At 42.2% G+C, this 15,868-nt stretch overlaps 1 protein-coding gene and 1 pseudogene across 1 annotated transcript in view; one reads left to right on the forward strand and one right to left on the reverse strand.

Moving 5' to 3' along the window:
- Positions 1-1,458: 1,458 nt before the first annotated feature.
- LOC144311736 (rhomboid domain-containing protein 3 pseudogene) lies at positions 1,459-2,686 on the reverse strand (annotated as a pseudogene).
- A 10,492-nt stretch (positions 2,687-13,178) lies between these two features.
- Positions 13,179-15,868, forward strand: part of EMB (embigin) — a 53,592-nt gene continuing 50,902 nt past the window's right edge. Inside the window, exon 1 of the mRNA XM_077896020.1 lies at positions 13,179-13,326. Coding sequence (XP_077752146.1) covers positions 13,233-13,326 — 94 coding nt within the window. The 5' untranslated portion in view covers positions 13,179-13,232. The remainder of the gene's footprint in view (positions 13,327-15,868) is intronic.

Here is a 15,868-nt window from a genome sequence, read left to right on the forward strand (position 1 = left end):
TGGCTGGGCTACCAACAGATGGAGAACAATAATTCATCCCCTCAAAGTTCTGGAAAACACTTAGATTTCAAAGAACTTATATAGCTAGTGCCTCTAAAACCCCCTGATCAGAATGAACTTGCTTTTCAGGCTATCTCTGTGCCATTTGCTTTGCTGATGGCTCTATCCATCCTTTTTATTTCTGGTCCATGAAGAAATTCATTGCAGAAGCTGTGAACTGAGATCTTTGTTGTTTGGAGCTATGCAAAGAAAGCTAAGAAAGTGCAATAAACTCTACTTTCTTACCCAGATTTTTAAGACTAATCCTAACTCATTTATAAATTGCCCCAAAATACATCCCATGCCACTCTTTTTTTAAGTGGGCTCTTTATCTTTGGTACTGATTTATTGGTTCTCTTTTAATATTAAGGATATTAACTCTTTATAGATGATACACTGTACATATTTTCTCCTAATCTGAATTTTGTTTTTATTTTGTGGTGTCTTTCATCATGTATAAAATTTCTTTAAAATTTTATATAGTAAAAAATGTCAGTTGTTTTCTGTATTTCTAAAGTCCTTTTCTATCCCTAAAACAATTTGTAAATTCTTCTATAGCTTTTACACAATTTATAGTTTTATCTTTAGAATTCTAATCAATTTGGAATTTGTCATTTAATATGATGTGTGTGATAAGGACCTAAATATACCTATCAAAATGGATAACACATTAGCCTCTAATTTGTTAGATTATCTTTCTCTCCTTCACTAATCTGAAATATCATATATATTCTCATGTACAAGTGTGTCTCCTTTTGTTTCTCTATTCTTCTTCATTAAACTATTTGCTTTTTCCTCTACTAATATCACACTTTTTTTTTTCCAAAAATGGTTCTTTAGTTTTCCTTGAACTATTTTTTGTTTAGTTTTGTTTTGCCAAAATTAACCAGAGTCTGGTTTATCCTGTTGTTTGAAATTAAGTACCATGATTATTACATACAAATGTGGGCCAAATGTGATAAAACAAGAACTTAAATGAAAGAAATAATATTGGAAAGGGAAAAAAAATCATAAGTAGTTGCAATTTGTGTGATTTTCTACATAGAAAATCCTGGAAAGTCAATTAAAAAAAACTATTAAAAGAAAAAAATATTTTAGTAAAGTGACCAATTTTATGATAATATATATGTGATTTATTTATTTTCTTTCTTTCTCTTTCTTTCTTTCTTTCTTTCTTTCTTTCTTTCTTTCTTTCTTTTTCTTCTTTCTTTCTCTTTCTTTCTTTCTTCCTTCCTTCCTTTCTTTCTTTCTTTCTTTCTTTCTTTCTTTCTTTCTTTCTTTCTTTCTTTTTTTCTTTCTTTCTTCTTTCTTCTTTTTCTTCTTTCTTTTTTAAAGCAAACTGGTTTTTATTCTAAACAGTATGAGGGTCTGGTGTGTGGAGGAGAGGGCTCTGCTGTACCACACTGTGACTTTTAGCAGTCAGAGCTGGGGCTCAGATGGACCACCCGCCACCGGCCAAGCCTCCTGTCCCCTGTGGGCCTGCTTGGTGAGGAGGAAGGCCTTGGGGGCCGGTGGGGTGGGGTGCCCCTCCCCTGAGGCACCAGGGTCCCCGTGCCCCACTGCTTCAGCCAGCAGTGACACAGCACCCTCCATGGGGCCTGTGGCTGCCAATGCCATTGCCTGCTCTGTAGGGAAACCCATGTGCTCCGGCTGCTGCAGCCACTGGGAGGAGCCAGTGGGCTTAGGCAGCCCTCGTGGCTCTCAGGACTCTGTGTTCTGTGCTGGCCCCTCACGAGTGAGGCCTGGATCCCTTCAGGATCTACTGCGGCATCTACTCATCTAGGGCTGCCCACAGTAGAGTCCCTTCAGAGAAGCTGGGCCCAGCAGAGGCCAGGCTCCCTCTGAGGAGCCCTCCCAGGTCTGTTACATGGGCCCTAGGCCTGGCAGGAACAGGTTGAGCCTTCGCTCTGGTACCAGAGGCCATGTAAGGAGGTCCAGAGGCAAGAGGCTGCACCCAACAGGATGGGTGACAGGTAGCTCGGGCCAGATCACCAGAGGTAGGACAGAGTCTGTGTGGCCAGCATCCTGCCAGGGCCCTGCACAAGATGCCCTCCTGCAGTGCTTGCAGCCTCAGCTCAGGGAGCTCCAACCACTGGAAGGCCCTGGCTGCAGAGGCCAGGCCAACAAGAGGCTTCAGAGTAGCTGCAGGAAGGATGGCTTGGAGCTGAGCGGTGGTGTCAAGTCAAGCAGCAGCTATGGCAGCAGCCACAGTGGCAGTACCCCCTTGGAATGTGTAGGTGGTAACGTTGCCCTGCCAGCATGGCCTGGTGGACAGGCATGTAGCCATAGCCACCAGCTGCACTGGATACCTTGAGGCCTGCCAGCAGCACACCTATTAGCCCAGCAGCCAGGGGGAGCAGGGCAGGGGCATGCAGGAGCCTCAGTGTGCCCAGGTAGCACTGCTGCCACCAGCCTAGTGGGGGCAGGAACAGCAGGCTCAGGAGCAGGCCAGGTCTGGCCGTGTACCCCAGGGCCTGGGCCAGCAGCCAGTGAGCCTGCCAAGGGTCCAGCAGCAGCTCTGGGGCCAGGGTAAGACGAGGGCCACCCCCACCAGCCACAGGTTGCTCAGCAGCAGCGTCAGGATGGAGGAGGCAAGAGGTAGCGCTGGGGACAGTAGAGGGTGTGTGTGGGGGGGATGCTCTGGCATGCAGAGAGTGGCTGAAGGTGTCAGGGGTGGTGTTGGGGCTGTGTGTTTACTGGGAAGCCCAGAGGACAGAATGAGAACACAAGGATGGGGAAGATTCTTTCTGAGTTATGGAGAGTTGGGGGGGGGGGGTGTCCCATTTTTTTTTAATTTATAGAAATAACAAAATACAAACATTGATTTTAAAATACCTTTAACAAAGACAAAAACAGAAACAAAACAATGCTTGAATTATATACTCATGAATATATTTATTTATTTTAAAGATTTCTTTATTCATTTTAGAGACAGAGGAAGAGTGTGCACATGTTCACATGCCTGTGAATGGGGCGAGGGGCAGTGGGAGAGTGAGTGAATCCTCCAACAGGCTCCCCACTGAGCATGCTGCTGGATGTGGGGCTCCATTCCATGACCCTGAGATCTTGACCTGGCTGAAATCAAGACTTGACGTTTAACCAACTGAGACATCCAGGCATCCCTTTATGAGTATATAACTTCTCAGGACTCAATAAAATGAGGGTAACAAAATGGAGGGGACTCAGTATTGCAAAGATGTCAATCCTCCCCAAATCAATCTATAAATTTAATATATAAATAGAAGCAATTTCTATTTAAATTCCACTTAAAAAAAAGCCCACAAGTTTTCTTTTCTTTTACTTTATTTATTTATTTATTTATTCATTCATTCATTCATTCATTCATTCATGAGAGACACAGAGAAAGGCAGAGACATAGGCAGAGGGAGAAGCAGGCTTCTTGCAGGGGGATCCCAACGTGGGACTTGATCCCAGGAACCCAGGATCATGCCCTGAGCCAAAGGCAGATGCTCAACCACTGAGCCACCCAAGTGTCCCTAAATTCCACTTTTAAAAGTAATTGATCAGGGTTGCCTGGGTGGCTCAGTCAGTTAAGCATCTGCCTTCAGTTTAGGTCATGATCCCAGGGCCCTGGGATTGAGCCTCAAGTTGGGCTCCCTGCTCAATGGGGAGTCTGTTTCTCTCTCTCCCTCTGCCCCTCCCCCTACTCGTGCTCTCTCAAATAAATAAATAAAATTTTTAAAAAAGCAACTGATCATGAGAGATTGATTAAAAAGTATCTGTAAAGTACAAAAGCTTTTAGTAAGCTAGGAATAAAGTAAACATCCTTTGTATAATTATGAGTATCTATCAAAAATTGTATTTTCCAGTGTATATGACCAGCCCCAAGGTCCCCAAAAACATTTAAGATAATCTTCAAGTGGGGGTGCCTGGCTGACTTGGTTGGTGGAGAATGTGACTCTTAATCTTGGGGTTGTAAATAGGAGCCCCATGTTGGGCATAAAAATTACTTAAAAATAAGATCTTAAAAAAAAATACTCCTCAAGTGAAGTTCAAAGTTAGAAAAATCCCATATGTGTGCTCAGAGCAAGTAAAATAAACTTTTAATCCCCACAGCTTGAACAAGAATAAACAACAAAGACCTCTAATACCCAGGGAAAAGATTTCTTATGGAAAGAGAAACCAACAAAAATTATATTTAACAGCAGAATACTATAGGATTTCTAAATAAAGTAAGAAAATAAATTACACTTCTATTGCTTTTTACAGATTTTTTTGATGAGTATCATATATTTTTTGTAATTTTTTCTCATCCTAGGATCTTCCTTCCTTTTCCCATATTTCCCTTTTCAATTTAATTTACTCTCTTTATTTTGAGGACTTTTTTCAGTAGCTTGCTGAGCAAAAGTATGAAAGGGAGATAATTTTTTTTGAGATAGCTCATACTTTAACATGTTTTTATTCCATCCTCATATTTAGTTGACATTTCAGCAGGGCCTACAACACTTCCAACACTAGGTTGGAAACATTTCCCTTCGTAATTTTGGAGATGTTTCTCTTCTATTAAGAATATCAAACCCATTCTATTTTTTGAGCAGTTCCATATCCCCTTCTATACATTTTTCTCCTTATCCAGTATTCTGAAATTTCACAGTGATGTGCTTTGATGAGTCTATTTTCATTCAACTGGGAATTTGCTGGAAACTTTCAGCTTGCATTTCTTCAGTTTTGGTTAATTTTTCAACTATTTAATTGTTGATTTCCTCCATTTTCTCTGTTCTAGCTATTATTTGGATGCTGGGCCTCCTGGACTAACTATGTAATATTTTTTTTTTTCTCTTCTTATAGCCATCTCTTTGTCCTTCTGCTTTACTTTCTGTGAGATTTTCCTCAACTTTATTTTCCCAAACTTTTTTCATTTATTTTATCATGTTTTAAGATATGATCTTTTTCCCCTTAAATGTTCTTTCTCATAATAGCTTGTTCTTTTTTTCATAGATGTAATATCATCTTTTAATCTGGAAAATTTTTATGATAATTTTCTGTTGAGATTTCCTGTCTCTGTATACTTTTCACTGGTAAGTCATGTTTCTTCTGTTTTGGTTTCTCTTTCCATATTAAATCTTTTTCTTGGGTGTTTGGTAATCTTTTGTTATTCTTGTTCAAGATTGTAGGGATTAAAAGCTTATTTTAATCATTCTGAGGAAATACGTGGGACTTTTCTGACTTTGAACCTCACTTGAAGATCATCTTAAATGCTTTTGGGGGCCCTTGGGTTGGTCATATACACCTGAAAATATTCTTTCAATCTCCTATCTGGAAAGTAAAGGTAACAGTCAATTAGTAAAAAGATAAAGACTTCCAATTATGGATTTAATAAGTCATGGGAATAAAAGTTATAGCATAAGGAATATAGTCAATGGAATTATAACAGCTTTATATGGTGACAGATGGGAGCTACACTTATGAGCACGGCTTACTGTAGAGAGTTGTGAAATCACTATGTTGTACACCTGAAACTAATGTAATATTGTGTGTCAATTATAGTCAAATTAAAAAAAATAGAAAGAAAAGGAAAAAAGAAGGTTCTTAGCATCCAGCATTCAGTGTGTGGGAGCACTGATCTTCTTATTTTTAGTAAAGGACCTATGCAGCCAGCTATAGAGGCAGAACCAACTTGTAAAGGCACACTGAGTCTTAATGAGGGCTGTACACATCGTTTAATTCTCTCCAGTAGTCATCCAAAAATTAGTAATTTTTGAACAATGGGCCTGCATTTTAGTTTTGCTCTGGGCCCCACAAATTAAGTGTCCAGTTCTGAGTGCCCACACCCTCAAGTCTGCAGATCCAAGACTAAAGACCCTTAGTTGTATTCTCTTTAGTTTCTTTTGAGGGTGAGAGAGGGGCCTTTTCCAACAGCATATAATTCAGGTGGGGATCTCTTTCTAAATTAAACTTCACACAATTCCCTTTATTGTAACACTGCTTTTTACCCTTCCTTCCTCTCCCTCAAAAAGTAGCTTGCCTAAATCTAGCTTTGCATGGGCACCAAGTTCAGAGCATGTGGGCAGCTGATTTTCCTCTACCAGTCCTGTATATGTTGACCACAAAATCCACCAAAAAGGCTCTTTATGAAGAGTGGGGCAGGGTCTTTCTCCTGAATGCTAAACCTACATTGTGTGTCCAGGATAATAGTCTGGCACTAGCATGCCTCTCTATGGTATTGCGGTATATAAGGGGAAGTATTGGCCAAATTGTGCCTTTCTTTCCGGTGATCACATCCATTATGACTTTTGCCAATAAAATTTGTTCCTCAATCCATTTGAATGACTTGGTAGCATTCATTCCGAGCTCCAGTGCACAATAAGGCACAGCTCCAAATTGGATGCATTTTGCACAAAACTACAAGAAAAAAATATCACTATTGTGTAATTTATAATAATAGTAGCAATAACAACAAAAATCACTACAACAAACATCCATATATTTTGTGGTTTGCAATACTGCCAAAATATTTATTTTTATCTTTACAACATTGGCAGATATGTACTATTTCCCTGTTTTGTAAGAAAGGAAACTGAACTTTGGAGTGGTGATTATTTCTAAATTCACAAAAAGATTAAGTGGTAGTGCTTTGGCTCAAAACCACTGCCTTCAAATACCCTTTTAATCCATGTGAATCAGCAAGGCTGTCCCACCCACACACAGAAGTTTTTCTTTCTTTCTTTCTTTCTTTCTTTCTTTCTTTCTTTCTTTCTTTCTTTCTTTCTTTCTTTCTTTCTGGTTTTTCTTTTTCATGTACTATCTCCATTTTTCCTACTTTTCTACATTGAAAAGAGCTACATACACCTTCTGCCCTTCCCTTTTGGTCAGAAGTTCTTTAACAAAACAAACCTATGTTTATTAGCTAAACACTCTCCTTAACAACCATTAATTTTCCAGAATAAATATAAAGCTGCTTTGTATCAGAACCTAAACCCAGAGTTACTGCTTATTGATTTTGTTCATCTTCAGAAAGACATTTAGAGACCATCTAACATGTTGTTAATTCTAAAATAGAATATGCTTTCTCTGCAACAGTTTAATGGAAAAAAAATGACATCACTACAAATGGTCAAATATCTGGTCGTAGAGATGAATTACTTTTATCTAACTTTTAATTCTTATTTTTTAAAAATTTAAAGAAAAAATTACAATGTCACAGGAAATAATATATTGGTTCTATTCTGAGATAAAAGTCTGTGCATAAAGTCAAATATTCAGATAGAAATGGAAACTTTTAAATCATTTATAGTGAAAAATGTTCTCCCTCACCATCTCACCCCCAACATTGTAAATGTTGAGATAAAATTTTAGGGATCAGGGCTTTGACATCTTGATTTGGCCTTCCTCAAATTGCTTCATCTCTAAAATGTGAACATGAGCTGGATCTCTTAAGATTCAGTCTAGTATGAAATCTTTACTTCCACGGATCCCTGGGTGGCTCAGTGATTGAGCATCTACCTTTGGCTTAGGTCATGATCCCAGGGTCCTGGGATTGAGTCCTGTGTCAGGTTCCCCTCAGTGAGCCTACTTCTCCCTTTGCCTATGTCTCTGCCTCCCTCTTTGTGTCTCTCATGAATAAATAAATAAAATCTTTAAAAAATAAATAAAGTGGGATCCCTGGGTGGCGCAGCAGTTTGGCGCCTGCCTTTGGCCCAGGGAGCAATCCTGGAGACCCGGGATCGAATCCCATGTCAGGCTCCTGGTGCATGGAGCCTGCTTCTCCCTCTGCCTATGTCTCTGCCTCTCTCTCTCTCTGTGTGACTATCATAAATAAATAAAAATTTAAAAATAAATAAATTCTTTACTCCCATTAGGCATATATTCAGCTTATTTGGCATATTCAGATTATTTAATTTTCCTTCTTATTCATGTGTTTGGTTAGCCACTCCTCCCTATAATCCTAACTAAACATTGTCACTTCTTTGAGGTAGCTTGAAATATGAGAAACAGGAATATTAAGCAAATAATAAACAATTTAAATGACTGGTTAGCTTATTTCAAAAATCAGAAATGATATAAAATTCTAAAATAAAAGACGGCTGAAAATGACAGGAAGATAATTCATAATTATTACCACTAATTTACATAATAATTTTACATTTCTAGAGAGTAACATAACATGTTAATGTTAATTTATATTAACATAAATTTCAAACGTAAAAAAGAGAAAGCAAAAAAATATATAAGATGCCTTTATTTTTTTCTTGAAGCAATGAAGGCTTCTCTAGGTAGACAAAAACAAAAGTCATTTTTTGAAAGGACTGGTTAATTTGACTATATAACAGATAATTTTTAGTGATAATGTTCCAAGACAAAAGGCATACTGGGAAAAATTATTACCAAAAACTAAATAGTGACAAATGATGGAAGCAAGTTTGGATTCTCCTGACCTCTCTCCTTGGCCTTCAGATGGCTGCCCTCTCTTTGTGTCCTCACATGACCTTTTCTGTGTGTGCGTGTGTGTATGCATGTGTAGATGTGTGTGTGCACTCTTCCTTTGGTGTCTCTTCCTCTTTTTTTTTTTTTTTTTTTTTTAATGTAGTCTCTATGCCCAGAGTGGAGCCCAACACGGAGCTTGAACTCATGACCCTGAGATTAAGACCAGGCTGAGATCAAGAGTTGAACTCTTAGCCAACTGAGACATCCAGGTGCCCCTTTTCTTCTTATTATAAGGATTAGTCATATTAGATTCTGGGCCTACCCATATGACCTCATTTAACCTTAATCATCTCTTTAAAGGCTTATCTCCAAATACAGTCATAATCTAAGCTACTGAAGGATAGAGCTTCAACATAAGAATTTGGTATGGGGCAGGGGCTGGATACAATTCAGTCCATTATACCTTTGTTCTGGCAATGGAATCCTTTTCTTTTCCCATCAATCTACTTCTCGTGCCAACTGACAATAGAGTATCAGGATCTGGTCTTTGATTCTTCACCTTTATGTTGGGATGCCCAGAGAGTTGATTCAGTCACAGTGCTAGTTGAGTCACACAGCAAAAAGTCTGTATACTTTTAAGCCATTTCTAACTGGGTGGCTAGCAATAACTTGTCTCTATGCCAAAGGGACTGCTAAACACAAAACTATATTATAATAAATCCCTGTGAAATGTATCCTTAACTCAACTTCCTCTTAACAGGATCTCAAAAACATTCACAGCATGCCATCTGACATGTGGGAAAGTGAGATGCAAGAGCAGTTGGAGTAGAAATAAATGGTCATATTAAATAATTCCAGTTAAAATGTTTACTTTAGCAAATTTTGCAAAAACATATGTTAAATGAACATACTACTAGTTCCTGTCCCAGAGCCTTAGAATGTGCATCTGTACAAGCCAGGGATCCAACTTCCCCTTCTAATGAGCCAGGCCTCTTTCTGGGTTGAATGGGGTATCTACATTTGAAAGGAGTACAGAGTATTATTAAACTGGGGAGCATCTGCTTTTGTTTCAAATAATAAGTATAAAGAAAGGTTGTCTGTCGGAGTGGGGAGGACGGGAGTGGATATTCAAGGCTTCTTGTCATATTTTGAAAAACTTTCTATATTTGGGAAGATTTTCACATTATGAATCCTGCCTTCTCCCATGGAGATCAGAACTCAAACACTCAGCCTCTTTTGATGCTAGCAGTCAGCTGTGTGCTCTAGCCTTGGACATTCCCCAGGTGAGGGAGACTGATGTGGAGAGGACAGAGGAGCAGAGCAGCAGAGTAGCACTCTCTTTTGGGTGGTGAAGTTGGCAGCAGGGATTGCAAGGGCCAGTTGCTGACACATAGGTGACCTCAGGGATGGAAGCAGTGGTGGATGCAGGGCATTGAGCCCCTGGGTGTCTCATGTTTGATAGGGGAGGCCTCAGTGGTATCTATATTTAGTGAGTTCACTATATGAATTCTGGTGCTCTTGAAAGTTTATGCTTGGGTCTGTTTTTTCAACCATCTCAAGTAGTACCTAATAACCTTGAAGTGCTTATTTTTCTGCTTAAACAAGCCAGACTGGATTTTGTTGTTTGCAGCATCTGTACATGACATTTTCCATATGTAAAAAATGCTCACCCCAACTTACAATAAAACAAATATAAATTAAACTGTAAATGCGTGCTTTTTGTCAACTATGAGATTGACAAAGACAGAAATTTTGATTTGTTGACGTTGATATAGGGAAACAGGCCCTCTCATATTTTGCTGTTTGATATAATGTTTTCTTCAATAATAATTTTTTAAAATTATATATTGCCTTCCCTAAGAGGTAACCTATATCCCCATTATCATCTTCACAGCTTTCTAGGACACTGTCACACACTTTTCACTCAGCAACAGCATATATCCTAAAAGAAAAAAAAAATCCTTTGTATCATTATTCTACATATGCAAATTTTAGGGAAAAAAAAGAAAAAATGTAATTCCTAACTGATTCTCTAAAGGGTAAAAAAACAGAGCATGCTAGAAATACTTTTTTTTTTTTTTTTTAAGATACTATAGGAGGTCCAAAGACTTATGGAACTATTTTGAGGTACTGATAAGAGTTATAATGGAGTTGGGAAAGAAGATACAATCACATAATGAGCTGAATACTAATAAAATATTTCAGTGTAACTTGAAGCCAACAATGAAGATCAAGTCACTAAGCTATCAATTATTAATTGTCAAATTAATCCTAGGGACAATATGAGTTCAGAGGAGAATGTTTGGATAATTTATTTGGGTGACACGAGTTACCTGAAAATTTAGTGGCTTAAACCCAAATGTGTGGGCCAGGGGTTCAGGCAGGATTCAGCTGGGCAATTCTCCTCTGGTGAGTATCAGCTGGGACCATTGCGTGTTTCTGAGCTGGGGGCTGACCTCGTTTGAGGCTCTGAGAAGAGACTCACAAATCTAGCCCCTTCCTGCTTTTTGGCCACCCCACATAGCATCTCACTGTTCCTGTCCCTTTATATGTGGTTTGAGCTTCTCACAGCATGTTGATCTCAAGGTAGTCATACTTCTTTCCTGGCAGCTGTCTTGTAAGAACAAGGAGGAAGGAAGTGAATTCTCTTGTGGTTTGGATCCGGAAATTCACAAAATGTTACTTTTGCAAAATTCAATAGATCAGAGAAGTCACAGAGACCACCCAGCTTGAACAGAGAAACCATAGGACCTTCTTTCCCCCTCAACACATCTCCTGATGAGGACAGTGTCAAAATATCTGTGGCCATATTTAATTCATTGTGCAACTAAGGGTCAGTTTGAACCAGAAAGGTTAGGAAGAGCCATACAAGTAAGGTGTAAAATATAAGCTGGTTTTAAAGAATATAGAACACTTGAAAAAATGAAGTTGGGATAAGGCCAAAAATATTAAATATCTAAAAATAAAACAGCAATGGGGAAAAGATATTCCAAATGCTTAGCAAACCAAGAATTAAATTTCTTTCTCAATTTATTTTGCTCTAACAACGCAACTGACCATGGGAATTAGCCTCAGCTTGGGCAAGTCACTTTTCGCTACTTGTGAACACATTGAGTCAATGGAGAAGACGATTTTTCTTTAAATGATGTCAGCTCATTTGAAGTATAGTGAATTTGAGATTATAGGACCAACTGGGGAAGGTCAGTCTTCAGCTTGTTTGAACAGTGAGAAGTGCTCACTGTTAAAACTCCAGAGGTATGGACAAATGATTATAGTTAATCCTGAGATAGGATGCAGTGCAGCAAGATAGGGGTGTGATTTAGCAACCGTGGATCAGGCAATTTGGGTTTACAAGTCTGATCGAAGTCCGAAGAGTCATGATGTAAAATTAATATTACAAAGTTTTGTTCAGAAAGGGTTAATCATCATAACCATAATTTTATACTAAGAAGAGGCTTTCCTGAGGTTTGTAGTTCATAGATAAACTCTCCATTGGTGCGTGTATGTTTTGAACCCAGTGCCTGACAGTTGGCAGATATTTAATATTAATCAGATATTAATATGCTCACTGAATTGTATTACTCATATTCTCTTCACACCGATTTAAATAATCCACACTCCTCTGAAATTTTGCCTGTGTAACATTAAACCAGAAACAGGCATATTTTAGTAATAACGACCAATTAAAAATTAACCTTTCCTCAGGGAAGTGAGCATAGATAGCTCTTGCTTAGCATGTCAGCTTTCAAAATCTGTGCCTGACATTTTCTTTCAATTTTTTTTTTCTTTCTGGCAGTGATGTATAATGAATTTGTGAATATCAAACCTGGCACCTTAAAAAAACAAAGGTAAAGGGAACGAAACTTAGAAATGCTTTTAAAAAAAAATCAATGTGTTATCACACCGTGGAGAAACATCAGATCTTACTGCTCTTTTACGTTAGAACATAAAGATTTCTGTGTTCTCTGCGGTCGGGAGCCCCGCAAGCTCCAAGGCAGGGCCCTGCGGCCCGGAGCCAGCATTGTCTTCAGCAGCCCCGGAGTTGGAAGGAGGTCGGCAGGCTCGTGCCGCTCCCGCAGGGTCTCCTTTGGGTCCTTTGTGTTTCTTGACCTCTAGGTGGCTCCTTAACCGCTGTAGGGCTAAGCAAACAAAAGGAAAAGAAAAACAGATACTGTGGGCCCTTGGGATTCGGAGACCTCAATCTAGAAAGAGCCGGTGACCCTTCAGAGGCTGGAGGGCAGGCGTGTGCGGCCCGAGGGCACCTTCCCGCGGCGCCGCCCGCGTCTCCTTAGAGCCCCAGGCAAGGGCCGGGGCCTGGGGGGGGGCAGGGGGAGGGGGACGGGGAGGGGGAGGGGGTGGGGGTCCCCTCCTGCCCGCGGGCCCCTCAAAGCACGGCAGGGAGCCCTGCCCGCGGCGAGCTGCGGGCGAGCCTGGGACACGCGTGCCCGGGGGCGTTCGGAGCCGGCGCGGGGAGGGGCTGCCCCGGCCTCGGCTGCGCGGGCGGGAGCGCACGGCCGCGGGCCCGGAGCGCGGCGCGGAGCAGGAGGGGCGCGGCCGGGGCGCGGAGCAGGAGGGGCGCGGCGGGGCCCGGCACAGCCGCGCGCGCCCGTGGGTGGGAGCCCGGCGCGGCCCCGGGTCCGCGTCTCTCGGGGCGGGGAGGGCAGGCGGCCGGGCCCCTCCCACCCGCCCGCGGCCGCGCGTCCCGCCCCCGGCGCTGGCAGCGGGCGCCGCGGGGCCACCGGCGACTGTGCGCAGAGGCTCGGGCCACCGACGGCGGGGCGCGAGGACCGCGGGGACCCGACAGCGCCATGCGCGCCCTGCCCGGCCTGCGGGCGCTGCCGCTGCTCCTGCTGGGGCTCCTCGCCGCGGGGCGCGCGGGCCGGGCGGACGGCGAGACCTCAGGTGCGAAGGCCCCGGGGCGGGGCGGGGCGGGGCGCGGGCAGGGGCGCGGGCGGGGCTCCGGGGCTCCGGGGCTCCGGGGCTCCCGGGCTCCGGCGCTGGACCCTGCAACCCGGCGCGCCCCGCGAGCAGAGCGCGGGGCTGGGAGCGCAGCGTCTGGGCGCCCCGGCGAGGATGCGGGCGGGAGCAAGGTGGGGCCGCGTTCCGCCCAAGGGGCAGGATTTCTGAAAGCCACGCTCCCCCGCACCAGCTCCGCTCTCTTGAACCCGCAGTGGACTTAAAGATCGCCCCCCACCCCCGGTCCCCGTCCCCGTCCGGCAGGTGGGTTGGCTTCGAGGATGTTTTCGAGACCTGAGTGGAAATAACGACACAACCGCAGCCTACAGCCCGGCCCGGCGGCCAGCCCGAGCCGGCAGCTCCGGAGAGCGGCCCCCGTGCGGCCTCTCTTACCCCACGGGCTTTGAAAGTGACGTGTTTGTGGTTATTGTTTTAATTGTTTAAGGCACTTTCAAAGAGGGATCTTCGTGCGGAGTGTTGCCAAAACCAACACCGAATTTGCCGCTTTAGCTTCGCTTGTTTAGAATTACTTTTTGTGTAGACAGTATTTCAGCCAACCTACTTTCTAATGCAGGTTTTTTTTTTTTTAAGATTTTATTTATTTATTTATGAGACACACACACACACACACACACACACACAGAGGCAGAGACACAAGCAGAGGGAGAAGCAGGCGCCACGCAGGGAGCCCGATGTGGGACTCGATCCCGGGTCTCCAGTCTCACGCGCTGGGGCTAAACCGCTGAGCCACCCCGGGCTGCCCTAGCACAGGTTTTTGTGTAAAAATGTTCAACGTGTTAGCAGCCAATTAGGGCAGTTGCCTGCCAATCAAGTCGACAAATAGTGCCTATCAGCAATTAAAATTAAGACATTATTCTAGACAAGATTTTCAAACTTTCGTAGGAATTCACTTTTATGAGCTTGCAGCATGTAGAGTTTTTGTGACATGAAATGGAAATATAATCAAAGGATAAGATTACTTGATTTTCATAATGTCCTTTAAAAGGCCCCATTAACAACTTGAACAAAATATTTTGGGTTGCTTCAGTTACTAAATTTCCCTGCTCCACATCCTAGCCGCGTCCCCTCTTTTTCCTTCATACTACTTACAAAGACTAGTCAAGGACTTTTTAACCCTGGAGCTATTCCTAAATTCACTCCTTTTTCACTTAAGACTCTTGCAGCTCTGAGGACCACTGCATTCTGGTTGAGTTCTAGAACTGTCGTTCTCCACTTGGCTCTCTTAGGATTATCTGGAGTTTTAAAAAAATTGGTAGCTGGTTACTGCCCTCAAAATTTTTGATTCAGCTGGCCTGAGATTTAGTCTGGACATTAGGTACTTTAAAAGCTCCCATGCGATTTTTAATCATGTGATCCCAAGCAGGTTGAAAACCACTGCTTTAAAATTATAATGGCCTAGAGAGTGCCCTATTGGGCAAATATTTATACTGTTGGTAGCAGGGAGTCACGTTTAAATTGACATTCAAAGCAGACTTCTAAAGAGAGAAAAAAAAAAAAAAGCAGGAAACAAATGAAAGTGGAATAAGTGAACAAAGTTGCAAATAAATGGGATGATGTATGTAGGTATAGCAAGTGTCTGTGTATGTGTAGGGTCACTCTTGGCCTTTTAGCTCCCCTTAAGTTAAAATTGTAGAATGATGTGCTGTATGAAAGGCATGAAGTTAGCATCTCATTTTAAGGCAGAATTAAAAATTGTGGGGTAATCTTATCTCATTTTTATAGACTCTGTACAGATCTCTGTGAGATCAGTTTCCTCTTTGCTGAAGGCTGTTATGAAGTTTATGGCTGTTTTGTTTCTAGGTGCTTTGAACTACTTGGAAATAGGTTCTATAAGCCTAAGACTTTGGGCCAAATTTTAATAATAAAAAATGGTTATAATTTATCGTATTTGTTATTTAACAACTATGTGCCAGGCATTGCACTGTGCAGAATACAACCCTATGGGTTAGCATTTACTGTCTCTGACTTTTGTTTTTTAAAGAGTATAATTTTTTTTTTTTTTTTTTAATGATAGTCATAGAGAGAGAGAGAGAGGCAGAGACATAGGCAGAGGGAGAAGCAGGCTCCATGCACCGGGAGCCCGACGTGGGATTCGATCCTGGGTCTCCAGGATCACGCCCTGGGCCAAAGGCAGACACTAAACCACTGCGCCACCCAGGGATCCCTGTCTCTGACTTTTGGATGAGGATCTTGGAATTTATAAATTTATTTGTTTAGTCTGACTTCAGCACCTGCTTTCTTTATTTTTAAAAAATTTTTTAGGGATCCCTGGGTGGCGCAGCGGTTTGGCGCCTGCCTTTGGCCCAGGGTGCGATCCTGGAGATCCGGGATCGAATCCCACGTCAGGCTCCCGGTGCATGGATCCTGCTTCTCTCTCTGCCTCTCTCTCTCTCTCTCTCTCTCTGTGACTATCATAAATGAATAAAAGAAAAATTTTTTTTAGGTAAACTCTGAGCCCAACATGGGG

This window comes from Canis aureus, chromosome 4, assembly GCF_053574225.1.
Source record: "Canis aureus isolate CA01 chromosome 4, VMU_Caureus_v.1.0, whole genome shotgun sequence".
Classification (NCBI taxonomy): Eukaryota; Metazoa; Chordata; class Mammalia; order Carnivora; family Canidae; genus Canis; species Canis aureus.